Below are 23,725 nucleotides of genomic sequence, written 5' to 3'. Positions count from 1 at the left end.
TATCCTTCAGCATATCTGTGGATTCTTCACAAAACCCAACCATGTGTTGAGATTAGGCCCAAAAGGAAAAGCTTTTAGTTGTCATGATAAAAGTAATACAAGATAAGGGTAGGGGATTAAGAGTACAAACTACTATGTATAAAATAAATAAGCTACAAAGATACTTTGTAGAGCACAGGGAAAATAGCCAATATTTTATAATAACTATAAATGTAGTATAATCTTTAAAATTGTGAATCACAATGTTGTACACCTAAAATTTATATAATATTGTAAATCAACTCTACCTCAGTAAAAAAACTATTAACTGCCAAGATAAAAATAATACAGATAAATTTCTCTGATCACAAAAATTTTATAAATTAATAACAAATTTAGAAAACACATAAAGTCCCTGCCATCTGTATGTTGAAAAATTTGGTCTTTAACAAATTATTTTATTAAAGGGGAAATTCAAAATAAAATTTCTATGTGGAGAAAAAGACAATGAAAAAATCATCTATTATAACTTATAGAATATAGTTAAAATAGCCCTTGGAAGAAAATTTGTAACTCTAAATATGTTTAATGAATAAGAGAATAAAAATAAATCAATTAAATATTCAATTTGGAAAATTAAAGAACAGTAAGATGTTCTGCTCATAAGAAAAGTAAAAGAAAGGAACTGATGAGAATTGACAAAAATAACTGTAAAACAGCAAAGCTGTAGAAATCATACATAAAAAATATGTTTTTGGGGCTTCCCTGTTGGCGCAGTGGTTGAGAGTCCGCCTGCTGATGCAGGGGACACGGGTTCGTGCCCCGGTCCGGGAAGATCCCACATGCCGCGGAGTGGCTGGGCCTGTGAGCCATGGCCACTGAGCCTGCGCGTCCGGAGCCTGTGCTCCGCAACGGGAGAGGCCACAATAGTGAGAGGCCCGCGTACCGCAAAAAAAAAAAAAAAAAAAAAAAAAAAAAAATATATATATATATATATATATATATATGTTTTTGAAAAAAGTGTGTAAAATAGTAACAGTGTAGTAACACTATTACAGTGTAATAATACTTTCAAAATTCTGAAGGAAATTATTTTGCAACTTAGAATTTTAGATTTAATTTTAAAAATTAAATGATTTAATCCCCCAAAATTAAATGATTTAGTCCAAAAAATTATGCAAGGACAGAACAAAGTTTTCAACATGCAAGGTGTCAAAAATTGGCTTCCCAAATTCCATTTTCCCAGGAAGCTCCTTTAAGTCCCAGTGAATGAGAAGAAACATGGAAAAGAAAAAACATGGGCTACTGGAAACAGGAGATCAAACACAAGAGAAAAGCAAAGAAAATTCCCAGGACGACGGTAAAAAGAATCGCAGGATAACAACCTACACAAAGCATAGAAGACAAGCAGCACAGATTGGAAAACGTGCCTCCAGTGACATACCTGTAGAGGCTGTCACCACCAAGGGTCCTTTCTGCTTTGTACAGTCCTGACCACAGATAGTGCTCAAGTGAGCTTGTCCAAGATTCTTAGCTCTCTTTGGCCTGTGCAAATGCTGATAAAATTCTGCTCTCTCCTCCCTGCCCAGCTGCCTGGAATAGCTGATACCATCTGACCCTACAGAAGTGTTCAGGTTTGACTGACTCCTGAGAGATGGAGGTTAGCCCAGAGAGCTTAGAAGCGTAGAACACAGAGCAGCACACCCTCTTCAAACTTTTCCCTCTGAATTGGTTAGACCTTGGTTAGATTTATCCCTATAAGGAACTCTTGGATTTCCCTGGATCACTACAGGCTGCCTCCTGACATTCTCACAATGGATTCTTGAACCATCCGAGAAAAATGATACAAAGGAACTTATATACAAAAGAGAAACAGACCCACAGACATAGAAAACAAACTCATGGTTACCAAAAGGAAAAGGTGGGGGGAGGGATAAATTAGGAGTTTGACATTAACATATACACACTACTGTATATAAAGAGATAAACAGCTAGGACCTACTATATAGCACAGGGAAGTATATTCAGTATTTTGTAATAACCTATAAGGGAAAAGAATCTGAAAAAAATAGATATATGTATGTATAACTGAATCATTTTGCTGTCTACCCAAACTGACACAATATTGTAAATCAACTATACTTCAATAAAGATAAATAAATAAATTAAAAAAAAAACATTCAAGGAAAACAAAAAAAGCTGAAGCCAGACTATAAACCAGAGACTGTTCATCTCCTCTTCCTAGGCACTGTCAATATCAATAACAATGCTGTCTTTTTCTTACACAGCTAGTCTTTGTGCTTACTACTCAATTTTCATATTAATCCTTTTCCACACTGATTAATTAGTTGTTGATAAAATAATGAAATAATTGATTGAGAAATAAAACACAATTAGAATACATTTTAATCTAAAAGCCATCTTTAGTGGGCAAATACTACAACCCTTCCATTAAATTGCATATTAACATGACTATTATTTAATAATAATAATGTTAGAGACAATAGCCAATGGGATTAGACAAAAGAAAGTCCTTAAAAGTATAAAAACTGGCAAAGAAGAGATAAATTTATGACTGTGTTAGGTGGTTTAATATTTTAGGTGATATACCTGGGACTTCCAAGAGAATCACTGAATGATGATTATCATCAGTGAGATAACTCAGTAATATGTGTTATAGGGAATCCATAGCTTTCATGTACTGATATAGAAATGTTCCAAAACTGTAATCAAATGGAAAAAAAAAAACTCAAACAAATAAGATGCAGAACACTGTATATAGGATGCCATCTTTTTAATAAGTGTATGTTTGTAGTCTGTGTGTGTGAAATGAGAATGTATATTTGTAATTGCTTGATATATAAACTAAACACTTGAAGCACAAACAAGAAACTAATAAAATAAAACACTTTTAGTCACATTTTCAAGGTACATAATGTTAAAACCCCTCATTTTTACAAACTTAAAAACCCTAGAATTTAATTTTCTAACCTGCTTAAAATTTTCCAAGAGTTTTTTAAAGTATGTTTTGAAGTAAGTTTTTAAAGTAAGTTTGAACCCATTGTGGGGGCATCTACTGATACAGCAAACACATTCAGCATAAATTTTAGAAAACCAATTGGTGGCTTAAAAATACATGGCTTTGGCAAAATCAATTCAGCTTACATGAAAATAAATATTAATTGTATAGTCTTAAAAGTTGAATTTACCTGTTTAGCTGAATGTCATTTTGAGCAATGTCATTATTTTGAACTGAATTTCCATTTCACACAAAGCCAAACACATTCATTCATTACTAATGGCATTCTTGACCTCATTGAAAATATTATATTCTTTTGAAAATTCAATTGTTACTGCATTAAACGTCTGCTCTATTAGGCATTATGCTTGATGCTGAGGTCTCAAAGGTGAATAAAAAAAGTTTTATTTTAGACGTTTTATCCCCTAAGAGGTTTTACTGTAGGGTAATCACTGTCAATTTATTATCTTACATTAAAAATTTCAGGAATATAAGAGGTGCTTAAAAAAGATCTGCAAAATAGTAGCCCTTTTCTTTTATTAAATATATATATATATATATATATATATGCCTTTCTTGTGAGTTTTCTTTGTAGATTCAGGACTTCCCTCTTGTTGTTTCCTTTTTCTGTTCACATAATTCAAAGCCTCATCTAGTGGCTCTTACTTTCTCAAAGACTTCCTCAGTCAGGCATCCCTTTCCAGGGGATGGAAAGACCCTCTCTAGTTAAGACCTCATTACCTTTCCCCTCTGCATTTGAGCACGTCTGTTTGTTCTCCAGTTTCTTTCCAAAGTAACACCCTGCCTGAATGGACATCTTCGTTCATTCTTTCTAGACTCACCTCTTCCTGAGCGCTTCCCCATACTTAGCCCAACCGGAAACTCATGGCACCATGAATTATACAATGAGTTGATACCCTCTACGATGCCCTCCCCCTTTCTGTCCCCAATTTCTTCCAAACCAAATCACAATCACCTTTAAATTAATTTCCACTGTTACTACCTCTTCAATGAACATTCTTCTAGTCCCATCCTCCCCACTTTGGGATGAGCTCTCTCCTTCCTTAAACAAACATAGCCCTGTTGGGAGACTCTGTGGGCACTTGATCAGTTCTGCAGGAGAGGCTGGAGGTGGGCGACCAACGGGAATTACTGGAAGAGACAGACAATGCACTATCAAAGCAGGAGTCTTGTGAGGATCCAGAATATGATGGGAGGTTTTCTTCCAACTAGTAAAAGATTCTGATAAAGTCTATAATATTTAAACTTAATTCCAAGTGAGCTTGACCTTTGCCCCCTAACTTCTTCTTTATGCCTTTCTTCTTCCCAGGATATGCCTGTCCATCCCAAGCCTTTTTCTCTCCATCCTTTATATCAAACTAAACTCCATTCTCCTGCTAAGTCTCTGATGCATCCACAGACCCTCCCACAGGCTGACTGTCTTATCCCAGGACCCTTCAGTCACTTGTCCTCCTTCTCCCTGAGTGATGAACAGGAGAATTCTCACACCCTGTCTAGTCACAACGCATATAATAAGGTGAGAATACCCTGTGCTGTGAACCTTCTTCATGCTTAACTTTTGAAACTTATATGTGGAGGAAACATATATTAAGAATATTTAAATATATTAAGAATGTTAAATATTTGTGTGAAGACACATGTCCTTAAAAAAAGATAATAATTAACCTTGGGGAATTATGAAATATTTATGTTTCCTTTAAAAGTCATTTCCTAATTTTCATTGCTCATTATTTCACGTTCTAATCCCAAGGTGGAAATCCCAAGACACGCTTCAAAACCTTAAAAGATGCCATTATTAATTTATCTTCTAGTCTTAGTTCAACATTCTTAAAAAGCTTCTTAAAATGACAATGCCTTGATGAGGAAGCATTTATAATTGCAGTCAGTGGGCAAAGAAATATTTAGAATTTCTGCAGATATCTGCAATATAATATTAATATTTTATTTAAAAATGTATCTATCTGCCTCATAATGTATAGTGATGGGATATGTAACAAGTAATGAGGTGCTCAGTACCTAAAAAATATGTATATATATTTTTAAAAAAGCAAAGATACTTATATTGGCTTTGGAATGTAATCATAAATGTTCTATCAGAAGCAAGCAGTCAATAGCACATGAGGCTTATCTGTAAGCATCCTTTGCTGTTCTGAGCATCACCATAAAGACATTCTGGCCTAACACAGACTCTCAGACCTTGAAACTTTTCTAAAAGAATTGACTAGTCAAAATCAACCTGCAATTAAATCTTTTTTAAAATGCAAAATCTTGTTTTAAAACATTTGTTTTGAAAATTGTCTATATTTAATGAAATACACCTCTATACTTGGAAATCAGTCAAGGGCATATGTAGTTGAACAATATTCCTCGGGCCTTAAAGCATTAAAAAAAATGTTCACAGGGCTTCCCTGGTGGTGCAGTGGTTGAGAGTCCACCTGCTGATGCAGGGGACGCGGGTTCGTGCCCCGGTCCGGGAAGATCCCACATGCTGCGGAGCAGCTAGGCCTGTGAGCCATGGCCGGTGAGCCTGCACGTCCAGAGCCTGTGCTCTGTAATGGGAGAGGCCACAACAGTGAGAGGCCCACGTACTGCAAAAAAACCAACCAAACAAACAAACAAACGAACAAAAAAAAACTGTTCACAAACCCAGTCTAAACACAAAGAATCATCTAAAAAGTGAACATAATTATATGAGGAAAAATTATCTTTTTATATTTAATAACATTTATCATGACTGAGTTGTCAACCCTGAATTAAATTTTTAAAGCATCCGTTTTTTGCAAAACAAATGTTTTTTAGGCAAAGTTCAAGATGACATTTGTATGACCTTTGGTTGCTTCTCATTCTAGGTCTAGAAAAAAGAAGTATTTCAGGGAGAGTATGATATTTTTAAATGATTTTATATTATCTGTAATTCTCCCTCTTTTAGTACTAGCCAACATCTATGATTTCCATTTAGCTATTAAATAGAGTTAAAAATTCTGATAATAACAACCATTTTCTTATATAAATTACCATCTATGCTAGGATTATAATTGTATTTTATAGATATCAATTGCTTCAAATAGCTCTTCTTTTGACATTTTTAGTGGTGTTTTCTGGAGACATTCAGCAAAGGTAGAGTCAGTATTTCATTCATAATTTAGCCTTTGCTTGATCAGGCTGTGAAGAACAATATATGAAAGCCATTTGAGGCTAGACAACTATTTTCAGTCTACACAAGCATCATAATAGATTTCATCTCTCAGTATCTGAGATTTATTGATATTTTCACATCTGAAATAATGATAATGATGATGATGATGATGATGTTGTAGTTAGACAACAATTCTTGATGGAAGATTCAGTTGCTTAGTTTTGTATTTTAATTGCTCCTATTAAAATGTATGAATTTTACTCAATTTGATATCAATGTTTACAAACACTGTGTTGTAAATATTCAGCCAATGGCATACCAAGTTATCAAGACTTGTGTTTCTTTTTTACCGAAAATATCTTCTTGTCTGAAATTGTAAAACATAACTGTCATTTAAATTAACTTCTCTCCAATATCCTAACATCCTTCCCAGATCTCACTTGGCAGCTTTATCTGCTGGTCTCATCTCCAGACTCAAACCTTCCCTCCCCTCCCCTCCCCCAGAGGTTCACACTGAACTTGACCTTACATAACTGCCTCTGAGGCTCCCTTATCAACTGGGGCTACAGAAGATGTTTGACAAGTTTTGTTCTTCTGTTGCATCTGTAGTGTGTGCTCCTCTCTTGTCCTAAATACTTACACTAATCCCTGTTCTCTTCTCTTACTGTGATTAGTTCATATGTTGAACTTCATATGATGTCCTATCATATATGAAGATGCTCAGGTGCTTTCCCTGTTATTGTGGTTAAACCAGTATTTCCTCTCTTTCCCCTGTCTCATGAAGGGAGTCATTACTCTTATTTCCTTCTTTAACCCTTATAAACTAACATAGCCCAGTGAATAAGAGCCTGGTGTCTTTAGTCAGTCCATCTGAGTTCATTTCTTGAGCCCACTCCTTCCAGATGGTGATAGTGGGCAAGCGAGGATGATAATAGTACTGTCTTAATAGAATATTATGAGATTAAGATGGACTAATATGTATAAAGCACTTAGAATAGTGCCTGGGACATAACAAGAACCATATAAGAGTTAGGTCTTTGTATTAATAAGTCTTCCTGAATTGTAATTGCCATCACTCTCTTACATCTTCATTTATTCTTTTTCCATTGAACCCATCCTCTTTGTATGCAAAAACTTCAAAACACAAAATAAAATGAATACCTCCCCTTCCTTTTCCTTGCTGATGCTACAAACCTAGTAATTTCAAGACTTTCTCTTAAAGTGATCAGTAGGCATCCCTCTTCCATAAATTCACTCTTTAATTCATTCTTGAAGGCATTTTGTCTTTCACCTCAACCACTCTACTGAAATTTCTCTCTCAAGGGTAAACTGCTTGTCAGCAAACTCAGCTGAATTTTCTGAATCTTCTATCTCTTTTATGCCTTTTAGCAATTGACATTGTTGATCATTCACACTTGAATCTCTGTCATCATTCTGCTTTTGGGATAATATGTACATTTCAACTCCCTGACTGTTCTTTCTTTGTTTTCTTGGTGGACATGTCCTCCTCTACCTCTTCTCTCTAACTGCCTCACTTCAGATACTCACCTACTCACAGGCTTCTGGGATGATCTTACTTGTACTGATAATCCTCAAATCCACATGTCCAATTCTGCTTCTCCTCTGAGATCCAGTTTTATACCTTCAGATGCTTGCTTGTCAGTTCCCCCAGGGTGCCATGTTGTCACCTCAGACTTATCATTCATGTCGTCTCAAACCAACTCTGTTCTGGCTTCCTTGCTTCTGTCATTAATACCACGATACTCAGTCTCAGAGTCGAAACTCGATTCATCTATTATGTTTTTTCTGCTTTGGCCTGATAGCTAGTCACTCACCAAGTTGAATGGATTCTTCTTTTGTTAAGCCTGTCATGTTATCGCTTACTACTTTTTATTATTATTCCACTTTCCTTAACTAATCTACTTACTTTCCTCCAGGAATGCCTTGGGAACTTCTTAGTGTTCAACTTGCTCACTCATTCTCCTCATATAAAATACCTTCCTGCTTTTCACCTTACTTATGAAAACTGTTCTCATACTTTATGACCTAGTCCAATGATTCTTCCTCCTCTGTGAAGTTTCCTCCTGTATCAACACTCAAAGTGATATTTTTCTCCTTTCAATTTCTATAACCCTTGCCTGTGCCAAGGTATCTCATGCATATTAAAGGTTATCATGTATTTATTTGTTGTGATTGTTTTAGTGTCTATCTAGGACATGACGTGCTTAATATGGTATTTTTCACATTATAGGTAGAGCAACAAATATGTGTTAATGATGAACAGGTCCTAAAATGACCCAACTTATTCACTAAGAGCACAAGATGCTTGAATATTTTGTATTATTTCTATTTAAAGCAGAAACTGAATCTGAGTCAATTTATGGATTTATGAGTACATGCAGTACAATTTCAGTCAATTGAGGGTCTCCCTTTTTTGAGGGCTGCATCCAATTTCCTGCGAGATTATGGAGCTCCTTGGCATAGAAACATAGGTGGAGGCAGGAGGTCTCTGACCTTCTTCTGTTGTATGTGGATGCTGATATCCTTTGGGATGTCCTCAGTTCTGTCTGGTACATGACCATCAATCCTATAATACATCACTACATCCTTCTTTCTTCACCTGCATGACATGACTTCATTGGCTGTAGATCAGCTAATCCTGAACATCTATAGCACGTATGGGAGCATCTATAGCATGTATTGCTATTGTTACCTACATTCTGGGAGCAGATAGATTCTGAGGCCATCTCAGAACTATCAGCTTAGAGACTCTACATATTCTCTCCTCTTATGTTCCTGCCCCCTTTGCCATAGGGAACTCTACAAGATTCCATATTTGTGAATTTGCCTACTCACTAAAAAGTCAGTAGTCACTGCACTTCTGTGGTCATGTGTGGACATATGAGAACAGTGGAAAGCTTGATTGACCTGTGCACTTGTTCCCAGCTGGGGTGAACAAGGTGATGTGTTGTTTTGTTTTTCTTACGTTATAAGTAATGGTTCTTTTCACGGACCATATTGTCCCACGTGTTTGGAATTATAGTGTTTTTTTGTTGGTGATTTTGCTATTTTAAATGGCCCCTAAGCCTAGTGCTGCAGTGCTGTCTAGTGTTTCAAATGCAAGAATGTTGTGATGGATGTGCCTTACAGAGAAAATGTGCATGTCAGGTACGCTTCCTTCAGGCATGAGTTATGTTGCTGTTAGCTGTGAGTTCAGTGTTAATGAATCAATAATATGTATTAAATCAGATGTCTTTAAACAGAAGACAAGGTAAACAAGGTGATGTCTGATTGGCTGATGAAAATGTAATTAGAAGCTCACAGGAACCCAATCCTGTATTTCATCTCAGAGCCATGGTTCAGGATTTGCTAATTCCATGGTTGTAGTTACTTTATGGGACAGAACTACTGCAAATAATGAGAATAAGTCATATCTTGGTTTGGATTTCCCTGAGAAAAGGATTCATATATTAGTAGTTAATTTGGGAGGTTCCAAGGAATAGCAATTAAGGGAGTGGAGACTGAGACAAGGGTAAAATAAAGGGTGTATCACCAAGCAAGGTGTCACTGTAGGTAACTGGAGCTTGAGTTTCCCAAGGGATTCTGGGATCCAATGGAGAGCAGACAACTTAGAGTTGGACAACCTGAGGTGGGGGAGGGGAGCATTCCTCCTCAGAAAGAGCCCTCAGGCCAAGAGAAGCAGGGACAGGCTTTTTAAAGTTGAGAGGCTGGTATTAAAATGTCAGGGTCTGAGATGACACATGCGGTTCCATGATTTATAAAATATATATCCACACATACCATGTTTCTGATCTAAATTTGAAGTCCAGGATCCTGAAAATCAAAACTTTGGCTATCAAAAATAGAGAGAATTTTCTTTATTTTTGATAATTATGCTTTGCTACCTATAACTGCTGAAACAATAAAGGATACCAAGGAATTTGTGTCTGGGTGTGTGGGGTTACTATCTTAAAATTGTCTCTCATCTAGAGTCATTTTGCCAATTTTTCCTCCATTTTGCAATGCATTTAAAAATGTTTATTTTCAAAGCTAATAAAGTACCACCCACAACACATCTTTTGTGTTTAGGTCTAGTGCCATCCATTCTCTGTTTTTAAGAATTCAGTTCACTTAGAAAGACTCCTCTTCTCTGGCCCCATTTATACATCGCCGTGGGGTCTCAGCTACTTTCTTGACCCTCAGGTGAGAAAACCTACATGAATATAACGTGCATCTGTGGGAAGTTTATCCCTCTCCCAAATGTTTAACCTTTTCTCCAGCCTCTGCCTCATTTATTCTGTCTTCCAGTCTCAGTCTCTGAGGTAGCCCTGTCTTTTTAGTCTACCCCAAATTCTAACTCTTCTGGCCCACTTTTACATTCCAACTGAAGTACTCAGCTTTGTGCACCTTTTCCTCTTTTCTTATCCTACCTACATTTTTGACCTTTTATCTAGCACAACCATAGGCTATGGAGACAGGATGTTATTTCTTATATTTCCTGCACTTTCAGTTTGAATATTTCAGTGCTTATCTCTGGAGTAGCCTCTGAAAAATTCCTTCCACTCTAGCTTTCCCTTCAGAACAGGAGAGAGGTAGTTATTCATCTCCCACCTCTATTCTTCCTGTCCAGAACACTTCTCAGCCCTGTCTGAGGTAAGAGGTAGATGGGCTCTGGGGATGAGCAGCTGGAATTTGTCAAGCTGAGTAAATTGGGGCTTGTCTCCAACTGACACTTCAAGGAAAGAGTTAATGGCAGGAGCTGAGCTCTGCTAGAGTAAAGAGATAAGATGACTACATCTATCATTCTTGGGGTCAAGGGGACCTCCCTGACTGCACATGTGCAGAAAGGCTCCTTGGGGGTCAAAAAAGGAGGGGATGCTATCCCTCTGGGTGCTGTCAATCTCCCAGAGGACCCCCCAAACCTGCACTGGCATCCATCTTGGCTAAAAGATGCACACACGTATCAGAGAGGGCCCTGGGCCAGGGCAGATGTGGGAAACTAAGTGAGATGATTGGCCAGAGGAAAACAAAAACCCAGAAGAACTGCCCTACATAAGTGATTTAACTCACCTCCCTAGTGCACTCCTCATTCAGGAGGACACTTGCACTCTTCTCTGGATGTGTATTTCTGCCTTGCTTCTGTCTTAAATAAACTACTTCTTTGTGTGCTCTCCCACATGTTGTGCTATGCCTCTAATAATAAACTTTGTGCCCATTTTTACAGCTTCTGTCTCCTTGAAAAATTCTTGTTTTTAAGGGGGACAAGAGCCAGGGTGGCTCTAGTTCCAGCCACTGTCCCCTGGTGGACTAGAAGTTAGGATTCCTGGTTTTCACCCAGGCTGCCCAGATTCAATTCCTGGGCAGGGAGCTAAGATCTCACTTCAAGCCACTGCTCACTGCTGTCTCCCCAGGGTCATGACCACTCCTGCTCCCACTCCTAGTGCAGACCTCCAGGCTGCTGTCACCATTGTTAGATGTCAGGGCAAGACTTTAAGGTCTCCTACAGAGAGAGGAAAATGTATACTCCTACATAGGATAACCATTCATTTTGATCTTTCCCAGACATTTTTTTTATAGTATACCAATGTATTTTTCTATTTTTTGAAATAATTTTATTTAGAAAAAGCTTTTTTGTAAGCAAATATTTTATATGTGTATTAATGTAACAAACCATTTAAATCAATTAATAAATATTTTTAAATGATATGGTTTCAGTTATTTTTACTGAGCCTTCTCATTAGCAGGTGTCTTGATTTGATCAGTGGGTACACCTATAGTGAAATACAGCTTAAAGTTCATCTGCAGACATTATAATAAGACATCAGTTACTGACCATTTTGTTGAATAAATGAATTGTTTTATGCCTGTATTTGGAAAAGCAATTCAAACTCTTTCTTTAGTTTCCTTACCTATAAAATAGCAATAAAAATAGAATCTCTAGCATAGAATTGTTACCATGATCAACTGGTAAATGAAATTTTCACATTCCACCTTAAGTACCCAGTTTTATATATTTTTCAACATGCTTTCTATTATTTGTAGAATTTTGGTGCTGGAGTAAAGAAATAATCCATCAACATAGCTAGTAGGACAATACTCTCATCTAAAATTGCCTTTTTTTCTTTTATTAGGATCTATTCATTACTTTTAATCCCTCCATATTTATTCACATATGTATTCCTTTTCATTCTGATTTTTCACTTTGCTTTCCTTCTTCCCCTAGGCAACTATACTGAAGTTTTTTTTTTTCTGTTTTTATTTTTTTAGTATATTTTCTTTCAAAAGTTGCATTATTATTTTTGTGTCTATAATTAAATTCACATAAATGCTATTGTGTCACATACTTCACTCTTTTTCTGTGGGTTTCTTTTTTTTTAGCTCTATTTATTTATTTATTTGGTTAGTTTCTGCTTTATAACAAAGTGAATCAGTTATACATATACATATACTCCCATATCTCTACCCTCTTGCATCTCCCTCCGTCCCACCCTCCCTATCCCACCCTTCTAGCTGGTCACAAAGGACCAAGCTGATCTCCCTGTGCTATGCGACTGCTTCCCAGTAGTTATCTATTTTACATTTGGTTCGGTAGTGTATATATGTCCATATATACACTACCATTCTCTCACTTTGTCCCAGCTTACCCTTCCCCCTCCCTGTATCTTCAGTTCCATTCTCTAGTAGGTTTGCATCTTTATTCCCATCTTGCCCCTAGATTCTTCATGCCTTTTTTTTTTTTTTTTAGATTCCATATATATGTGTTAGCATACGGTATTTGTTTTTCTCTTTCTAACTTACTTCACTCTGTATGACAGACTCTCGGTCCATCCACTTCACTACAAATAACTCAATTTTGTTTCCTTTTACGGCTGAGTAATATTCCATTGTATATATGTGCCACATCTTCTTTATCCATTCATCTGTCAGTGGACACTTAGGTTGTTTCCATGTCTTGGCTACTGTAAATAGAGCTGCAGTGAACATTGTGGTACATGACTCTTTTTGAATTATGGTTTTCTCAGGGTATATGCCCAGTAGTGGGATTGCTGGGTCGTATGGTAGTTCTATTTTTAGTTTTTTAAGGAACCTCCATACTGTTCTCCATAGTGGCTGTATCAATTTACATTCCCACCAATGGACAGGTCATCCAAAATGAAAATAAATAGGGAAACATAAGCTTTAAATGATACATTAAACAAGATGGACTTAATTGATATTTATAGGACATTCCATCCAAAAACAACAGAATACACACTTTTCTCAAGTGCTCATGGAACATTCTCCAGGATAGATCATATCTTGGGTCACAAATCAAGCCTTGGTAAATTTAAGAAAATTGAAATCATATCAAGTATCTTTTCTGATCACAACGCTATGAGATTAGATATCAATTACAGGAAAAAAATCTGTAAAAAATACAAACACATGGAAGCTAAACAATACAATACTTAATAACCAAGAGATCACTGAAGAAATCAAAGAGGAAATCAAAAAATGCCTAGAAACAAATGACAATGAAAACACGACAACCCAAAACCTATGGTATGCAGTAAAAGCAGTTCTAAAAGGGAAGTTTTTAGCAATACAATCCTACCTTAACATACAAGAAACACCTCAAATAAACAACCTAACCTTCTGTGGGTTTCTTTTTTCTCATCATTAATAGTAGCGTATTAGGTTTGCTTCCAAAACTCTTGCTCTTGGAGATAAACTGGGCTGACTGCATCAGAATTACCTGGAGATCTTAGAAAAATGAAAATCAATGGGACTTAGTTGGAAATTCTAAACTCAGAACTTCCACTGACCTGAGTGATCTTAAAGTATTTACTCCATTGAAAAGTCTATGCTTCCTCCATGATAACAAAACCTTCCTCTTTTGCTTTTTAAATTCTGTAATGATTCAGCAAGAAAATGAACTTCATTATGAAAAATAACTTTACAAAGAAAAACTGTTTATACTGACATGTTTATAAGTGTTTGTTTATAATTGATTTTTTTCTCCTAAAACCCCTAGTAAGTACAGGGAAACACAACTGTTAAATAGTATATATACATACTTAGGTCACAGGATTTTTTTTTCCTTAGAGTAAGTTGTAAAATGTAAGGTTGAGTTCTTAATCAAAATTGTACCTATGTGCTTGTAGCATTTACAATTGGGTTGAGTGTTTATACATCCAGTATTCTTGGACTTATTGAATCAGAGGTACATATCTTATTTTCTGGTACACTACTTCAATCATTGAAAGTAATTTCTCTTTGAAAAAATACCACAGCTGCCAACATGCACTGTCTTATGATTTACTTTTTAAGAAATTAAAGTGCCTTTTTCATAAAAAGAGATTTTAAAATATAACAATCTTTTATATTAGAATTATGTTTTTGCTAAGAAAGATGAAGTATTTTACTTGAAATGTATTTTATCCTTTTGATATGTCAACAGAATATTTACTGGTCCATTTTATTAGGCTGTTTTCCAAGCAGCCTCTTTTGAGATTGTAGATTAAGAATAAAAAGGAAATATAACTTCTCTGTGATGAAAAAATGAGAGTTCAGTGAGCAAAATGGTGGTGTTTTCAGCCCAATTCCATCCATTATTTGTCTTTTCTAGATAAAGGATCACTACACGTATAATAAGCCAAGGGTGAGACATATTAGAATAGTGAGGAATCTACCTAGAAAATGTATTATGAATAAGAAGTACGCAGTTTCGGAAATAGGAGGTAAAAAAAAGAAGATTGTAATAGACAGTCACATCTTTGGGGGAATTGGGTCCTACTGACTTTCATTTTCACATAACAGAGTATTAGGGGGTAGGTGCACAGACTTTGAATGAGGTAGGAAGCCAAGGAAGGAAAGAAACTTTTATATCCAGGATGGTCAGAGGGACAGGTCTCTCCATAAATTTGCTTTAGCCTGCTTCCTAGGTCATGACCATCCTTTCTTTAAACGTTTTGGATATTTCATCCTTTAGTGTTGACTTTTCTCATTCTTTTTTCCCCTATTTTTATCTCCTACTTCTTAATTTTCAAATTTAATCCATTGTGAAGTTTATATTTTTACCATTATTGAGAATATCTTAACTGGTACAATCATTGCCTAGCTACTTGGAGAACTGACCCTATGAACCTATAGAAATTCAATAAATGAATTAAAATATTAATATTAAAGACATATTTCCAACATGAGTTAATTTTTTTAGTAGCTCCTCTGAAATGAGATTTCTTTTCTGAGGTTTATTTTGATATTTTAACAAAATCAATCAATAGAAGTTAAAGCAGATTATGACTCAGCTGGAGAAGGGAAAAATTTAAAGTAATTCTAACTTTCACCAACTGGTTCAAAGGCTGAAGGGGCTTTGAAATAAAAACTTGCTTTTCTAATGTAAGCTGTAAATGTTTAGATCTAAAGATGTGAAAAATCTTCTACAAATATATAAAAAATAAAGCAACACCTCTTTGAGCTAAGCAGTTTATAACTGGGCATAGCTTCAGAAGGAGAAAATGAACACTAAGTAATGTGACTGGGTTCAAGTTTACAAAATCCTTGTCCAACAAATAGCCTAGTTCCCCACCAATAACAAAGAGCATAGACCTTGCAACTTTTTAATTTCAACACAAAGTCTAGGAACCCTGGAGTCTGTCAGTTGACAAAGCACACTATATTCATTTCACAAAGATTTATTGAGTACCACTTATTTGCAAAGAGCTGTGCCTGTGACGGTCATGCATTGGAAAGCAAGGGCCTTTGCCAGATACCTCTTCTCTATTTGGGAAAAACAGATATAACAAATAAGCAAAAAAAAAAAATCATTATAAATGATCATTGTGACACCTGTTATGCAGAAAAAAAGTAGTTATGAGCACATAGAACAGAGGTCCTGATCTCATCTGATGAATCGGGGAAAGACTTAGTAAGGAAATGATGTCTCATCTGAGGTTTGGAAGGAAGAAAATGTTGGGGCCGGGCTGGGCATCCAGGCAGAGGGAACAGCATGGGTAAAGTTTTCCAGGCAGGAAAGAAAAGGAACAGGATGAGCTTGAGAAAATGAAAGCAAGCCAGAGTATTGAGGAAACCACTGGGATCGGGTAATACGGTTTAAAGTTAGCAAGAAGTAAGACTGCTGGACCGCTCTTCCTCACTGGCCTCATCTGAACTTGTGAGAAGAAAGCAGGGAGTGAGGTGAGGCGTCTCCAAGATTTTGTGCAAGGGGAATTGATATTTATAAAAAGTAGACCACAGGCCACTCCCTTTGTAGACATTATTTTATTTCAGTTTCAAAACAATTGTAAAGTAGGTTTTATCCCCTTTATTTTACATATGAAGAAACTGAGGTTCAGAAAGTGTAAATACTGTGTACAGGATTCCACAGAACGGGCTTAAAAGCTGGTACTTGACTAATTTTTCTTAAGAAACTGCCTCCCCTCCCCAAAAAAATCTATTGCTGAAGCTGCATCACCACCCTCTTGGACATCTCCTCTGTGGAATCACAGGCTTCCTTCTGGTTAAATGACAGTACAGGACAGAGATATCAGGACAGGAACTAAGTAACCACCGAGGCCACCTGACTTCCTTCAGTTTCCAGATGAGGAAACTGAAGACTAAAGATGCCAAGTGACACACCCAAGGGCCGGTGTGAGTGATTGCCAGGGCCTGGGTTTATTGTGAACCACCTGCTTTGGCAGCCACAGTTCCAAAGGTTAGTGACTAAGAGAGCCATTGTTTATCTAAAACTCTGACAAAAATATACTGAGGTAGTCACATTTATTGAAAAAAGTCATCTTGACTTTTGGAAGCAAAACCTCTTTTTATCCTCCTCATTAATAATGTCTGTTTGTGTTCTGTCTACATAATTAGAAATCCTTCTGTGTAAATAAACCAAGGTAATTTATTTTCTATCATCATGGAGATAAACTGTCTTGCTCCTAATTCTAAAACATCTCTGACAACTTTTGGAGTTAATGGGAATTGGATAACTATTAAGATGCTTTAGAAGAGAACATTTGAGGTGGGTGGAATAGGAGAAGAAGCTCTATAAACTCAAAATTGGTTCTTAATGTTTGAGATTTTTCAGGAAACAAAAACCTGAGCCCTGTTGGCCTATGCTAAATTGTTTTCTAAATGGATGAATTTGTATAATATGTTCAGGAAAAACATTCTGTTTAAAATGGCTAAATGCAAATTAATTGGACATTTAACATTAAAATAAAGAATGCCAGTGAGCAGGTATTTTAATAGAAGCAGTTCTGAAAAATTAAGTATTAATTATATTTTGTTAGGTTCTCCACTAGAGGGCAAAAAGAACATATCAACACAATAGGTGCCTTAATGACAGGCTGGCATTTGAAACCAGGCATGTTTTGGGTTATCTCATTGTCAGTTATCATTTAAAAATGTACTTAATATAATCACAAGCAGTTGACTTGTATATTTATTCCAGGAAAGAAGAACAATCCATTTTTTACGTATCTGTCCCTAAACTCACATATTGCCATCTAGTTGAAAGTTTTCATTGTAACACTTTTAATAAAATCACCTTAAAAATTAAGAATTTGCTAATTTGAAAGAGATGTGCAGTAGGATGCAGGCTGGATGGCATTTTTAGCAAGGAAAAGTATATTTGGAGAAAGATTCATTTTAAAACTCTTGTAAAATAACATGCTGGCCCCTTAGAATTGATAGACCATGCTTGTGTTTTGTAGACAGTGTTTGTACCTAGTTCAGGTGGAGGCACTAAGAAAAAATGAGCCCCTGGTGTCTCACAGCACTCAGCTGCCACCTGTCCCATCCCCACTGCCTGGTGTCTTAAACCAGGTTCCTTAGAAGCTGAGCTTGAGACAGGGTTTCCAGTATTTGTGATTTGCTGAGGGCATGACTCTCCAGAAAAACGTCTTGTAAGGGGGGGGGGTTGTACATCATGATTGGGAAGGGCAAGGAGAAGAGGAAGAGTGATCTCAGACAGGCTAGCCATTGCCTAATTCACAGGGAGAGGGCTCTGGAGCATAAATTGCAAGGTCACCCACTCTTGAGGCAAAGGAGCTGCCCTTGGATACACCTTACCAGTCATCATCAGCTGTGGGTCTTGAGGTGGGTAGAGGGTCAAGGAACTCAGCGTTGGGATGCTCTTCTCAGCTGAGGGAGATGGTCTGTAAAAGGAGGCAGCTGCGGGCTCTGAAATAAATGAAATCTCTGATGGAGGCGTTTATCTTTGCAAACTGAGTCTTTAAAATATATGTATTTTGTATGTATGTATTTTGTGCTCACTTTGGCACATACATATATACAAAATACATACATATATTTAAAAGATATTTAAATATGTATTTCTTAAAAGATATTTAAGAAAAGGAATAGCATTAAAAGAAGGTTAGATAAGCAACTATCTTTTATATGAGGTTGATCCCTATGAAATTGCCTTATTCAATAGTTCTTAATGTAGGAAAACATCAGTTTTATCAGTTTCACATAGTTCAACCTAATTGTTGGTCTCATTGCTTTCATTTCTTTTACCTTTCTACTTACTCCATGCAACAAAAGCCATATGTGATATGTGGCATTTACATAGTTAAGGAGTCTCTTATTTTGAAACTTAATGGCAAAATTTTCCTATGTTGCTTCCTTTTGCTTAATGTGACTACTGTTTTACTTCTTTTACTAAAATATGACCATAAAATTGTTTCTGACTGCTAAATTTGTTGAAGTTTACCCATGTGTGACTGATCAAAGTACAACTAGACACTTGATTAACAGCCATCAAATAATGATACCCATTTGTCCACATATAAGCCATATGGTCCATATGTCCTGTGAATCAAATAGAAATCTCTATTGCACAAGAAGGATATCACAGTGGGATTGGACCTTTCCTCGGGTTGTATAAAAGTGTTCACGTAGCTCCCATTGGACACTGAAGTGCTTCCTTAGTTCTTGAAACATTCAAACGATGTGTAAGATCCCTCCTCAAAGAATTACAGCTCAATCATTGGGACATCTTAAAATTTTGGGACTATATTATTAGGAATGCATGTTTATGATGGTCACATCTTCCTGTTCAGTAATTTTTTTTACCAGTATATAATTATTTTTGGTCCCTTATAAAGTTTTTTCTTGAATTCCATTTTAAAGAAAATAAGGCTGCACTTCTAGTTTTATTTTGGCTTATATTGGACAGATACATCTTTTCCTCTTTTTTTTCAATTTTTATATGTCTTCTTGTTTGTGTGTGTCTCTTATTGAGCATATACTCTCCCATCTTGATTTTTTTATTTTATCACAAGAGACTTCTCTTCATGTCTGAGATTATCTTATTACACGATGTTAATTCTGCCATATTATTTTACATTTTTCATTACTAAAATTTCTTATCTCTTCTTTCCAGTTTTCCATCCAAGAGATATGGGTTTATTAGCATAGAATTTATTCATCCTATTTTGTTGTTATGATTGCCCTTAGCCTAGGGTTCATATTCACTTTTATACACCCCATCAATATCTATGTTTTCTCCCATAAAGACAAGTTAATTTGGTCCCTTCCATTATCTTTCGTCATGTTGATATTGTCCAATTCTAGATTTTTATTTCTGGGATATTATGGTTATAATTTCTCTCTTTCTTTTCCATAGCTTTTTGTGGCTTTTTTTATGGCAATGATACACATGCTCAGGGTGTTTTATTACCTTAACTTCCTATATTTCTTGCTGCCGCCTTCTGTGTTTATTTATCTTCTTATTTGAGTCCTTGGTCCAAGAAAGTTTTAAGGTGAGTCTTTATTTGGCAAATATTCTCAGGCCCTGTATGACTGAGAACATATTTTATGCTTCTGTATTTATATGATATTTTAACAGTGCATCAAATTTTAGGTGATAATAATCTTAGACAAATATGGTAGCATTTTTACCCTGATTTTCAAAAGATCTCACTCACTCTTTTGAATGGCTGAAACCTACTAACATAACATAACTAAACATAGAGTTTTTCCATGGGTTTTTAGCAACCAGTAAATACCCCACCTATTTCATGATTTTTAATTTGGATAAAGAGATACCTTGAGGTTAGGATGTGGTTCTAGAAGGAACGTAGCAAGGAGTGGAAGAAGGCAGTCTCCAGAGGGGAGATCTTAGATTACAACAAGGCTCCAGAAAGCAAGGCTGTCAGAATCCCTCAGTAATAGCTGCCATCTAAGACCAAGTTGCAGTGCCTGGAAGGACAATATAGTTGGGGCAGGGGCTGGTAGTGGGGCAGAGAACATGCGTGTACTGAAAGCTCAAAGGCATATAACTGACATGATAAGAGTGTTAGGAGGTGCTTACATCGTTACTGAAATGTGGCTTGGAATAATGCAGAGGGAGATGTGGGGATGGAGGAACAGGGTCCAAGTCCAGGGAGGCAGAACTGGCAGGCACCATACAGGAGGTGAGCCTTCCACTTGACCTGTAGGCTTACCGTCCTCAGCTCATCTGCCTACCAACGATTCACATATCTTCTCCCTCAAAGATGCTGCTGGGGGTGTAGTTTTAGGACAGAGCAGAGTGGGGTCTGGTCCAGGGTCTCTGGAGGTGATGGGGGCACATACTGACCCCATCACAGTCATGCCTGTTCTTCATCTTCAGAAACACTTCCAAATTTTTATGATACACCAGTTGACATCTCTTGACATACTCCTGGGTTCTAGCGTAAGTTTCTTGCAACTAGTTACAAAGTAGGAATAGCTGGGGTGGGGCTAAGGCAGGGCAGGGATTGTATGTCATATTGGAATAAAATGGCTAATACCCATTCTGTTCTATAGAAGAGAGAGAACAGAGGGAGAAAAATTCTGCCAACATCATCTTTTGTGAAGGAGACATTTGGTTTATGATTGTATAAGAGTTAGTACTAGATTCTGAGAACAACTGAAAAGGATGTTTTGCCCGTAGTACTAAGCAACTAATTGTGCCCTTAAACGATAGAAGAAAGAAAGAGAACAGCAAATATACTTCCTTGTCAATTCAAACTTCAGGTTCTGGAATTTATTTTGAGTCCTAAAATGTTGTTAGAAGGTAGATTTTGCTTCATTTCCATTCCAACCCGTGAGCTGTGCAATGAAGAAAGTGAATGAGGTGGTTAATCCCCCAGGGGATTAAGATTTTTCAATTAAGAAAGAAGCAACTTTAGATGAAAAATGTGAGTAAACACAGGGAGGTGGTGTTTGCCTTCAAAACAGGATGAACACATAGAAGAAAAAATTCCATCCTGCTGCCCTTTTGAAGGTGGTCTTTTGAGGAATAGGGAATTCAAATGTGTCCCGAGTCTGGGCCTCCTAGGGCAGAAAGAAAAGGCCAAGAATAAAAAATAGTATAATTGGGGAATTTACAGCCATATCTCAAAAGACCTATTACAATGTTCAGAGCAGAAAATTCCTGTTTTCTTACTGGTATAAGACTCAACTGGTCCTTAGACACCCATATAATGATATTAATGATCAGAACTTAACAGGGAGTTGCCTGTGGGTTTTTAAAACAATTAACATGTACCAAATTCCAGCTCAGCATTTGAGAATACTCAGGGAATACACAAAGGAATGCTGTGAAACTTCATAGTGTTTATAAAACTTCACACACAGAGCAAGTGGTACAGCTAAGAACTGATATTAAATATCCCAGGTAAGATTCCATGGAGAGGTCATTTTTACTATCCCTGTAGGTGTAACTTCTGCTTCAGCTGTGGCTCAGTGCAGGAGATTCCAAAAAGGAAGAACTCTTTTTTTCGGAGATAGCGTCATTTATCAATGAAGAGATTTTTGCTTCATCCAAGGACAGAAGGAACTGGTAATCACCTATTTAGCACCCAGAATTTAAAGATGAGAACACTGAGGTCCAGAGACAAAGTGGTTTTTCCCAGTTTACATCAGAAGGTAGTGACACAGACAAATGTGTAAACCTTTGGGCATCACCCAAAATAGGTGCTGTACTTTTAACTCCAAAAATAAATATTCAAGCTACTGAAGTTGTTTTGTAATTTAAAAAATTATCCCAGGCTAATGCAGATGAAATCTTTAAGACATATGGATAGGAGTGGCATGTTTCTGATCATCATGAAAGCAGGTGTGTCCTCATAGCACATATCGTGAACTGCCCTCATTAAGGACAAACTCAGAGCACTGCCCATGTTTTGTTCCAGGAATAGAATCTTTTTTTTTTTAATGCACATAGTCTAATCTCCTGACTTTTTAAAAAAATTAAAGTATAATTGATTTAATACAATGTTGTGTTAGTTTCAGGTGTACAGTAAAGTGATTCAGTTATATACATATGTGTGTGTATATATATATATTCTTTTTCAGATTCTTTTCCCTTATAGGTTATTACAAGACATTGAGTATAGTCCCCTGTGCTATACAGTAGGTCCCTGTCCCTGTTGTTTATCTATTTTATATATAGTAGATGGATATGTAAATCCCAAACTCCAAATTTATCCCTCCCCTACCCCCTTTCCCCTTTGGTAACTATAAGTTTGTTTTCTATGTCTGTGGATCCATTTCTGTTTTGTATATAAATTCATTTGTATCATTTTTTTAGATTCCACATATAAGTGATATGATATGATATATGTCTTTCTCTGGCTTACTTAGTATGATAATCTCTAGGTCCATCCATGTTGTTGCAACCAGGTATAGAATCTTGAGCAGTAAAATCAACCAACTAGTGCTAGCATATTATGGACTCTGTCCTCTAGCAGCTTTCAGTCTTTCTGGGAAATGAGATGGGCTCATATTAAACAGCCTTGGTTCATTTAATGAGCATTTTCAAGGGCTTAATCCTTGACTTCCAAAGTGGAACTGATGCAGGCAAAATCCCTGCACAGTAATTCTCTAGCCTGGGTTTCTGATTTTCTCACTTGTTTGGTCCATTCATTCTGAATTTTCTCCTTATTTTCCCATCAGTGCAATGGTGAGTAACTTCTTTTCAGCTACTTACACCACATGAACTGTGTCCCTCTTATCTCTATGACGAGAATTTCCCTCTTATCTCTATGACGAGAATTATCCTGCAGATTTCAGCCTCTTGGGAAGAGATTCCTTCCTATTTCTAGACCAGGTCTGATTTATCTGTGATGAACCCTCCTAGCACTCTGAACTTGTCCTTCAGAACACATTTAATTGTGTTTGTTTGTGTATATTCCTGATTATATATTTAATATCTTCCTCTCCCACTGCACTGCGGTCTCCAAGAGCAGGGAGGATGCCTGTTCGCTGGCTGTCATATCTCTAACATTCAGTAAAGTGTCTGGTACATGAGCAAGTACTCAATAAAAAAACGCTGTGGTAAAGTATTTAATTACACAAGCACAGTGTAACTTAATTGATGAGGACATTTTGAATGCAGTTAATTTCAGTTGTGAATAAATAAATATTTGAAAAACATCAATTCCATCAGTTCATACAAAAATCTTGGCTGTGGTCTCACTCCTCAATTTATGGTATTGTTGGTCTCAGCTGAGACCCATTAGAAATGCAGATGCTCAGGACCCTCCCCAGACCAGCTGCATCAGAATCTGAGATTTACAGGACTTGCCAGGTGCTTTCTATGGGCTGGGATG

At 36.6% G+C, this 23,725-nt stretch overlaps 1 protein-coding gene across 1 annotated transcript in view; it reads left to right on the top strand.

The window, feature by feature from the left end:
• Nucleotides 1–23,725, top strand: part of MLIP (muscular LMNA interacting protein) — a gene marked incomplete at both ends in the record, with an annotated part of 286,062 nt that overhangs the window by 223,681 nt on the left and 38,656 nt on the right. Inside the window, one exon of the mRNA XM_081247370.1 lies at nucleotides 4,329–4,535. Coding sequence (XP_081103496.1) covers nucleotides 4,329–4,535 — 207 coding nt within the window. The remainder of the gene's footprint in view (nucleotides 1–4,328; nucleotides 4,536–23,725) is intronic.

This window comes from Mesoplodon bidens (assembly GCF_964165515.1).
Source record: "Mesoplodon bidens genome assembly, chromosome: 10".
NCBI lineage: Eukaryota > Metazoa > Chordata > Mammalia > Artiodactyla > Ziphiidae > Mesoplodon > Mesoplodon bidens.
This window is presented reverse-complemented; position numbering and strand designations above follow the sequence as displayed.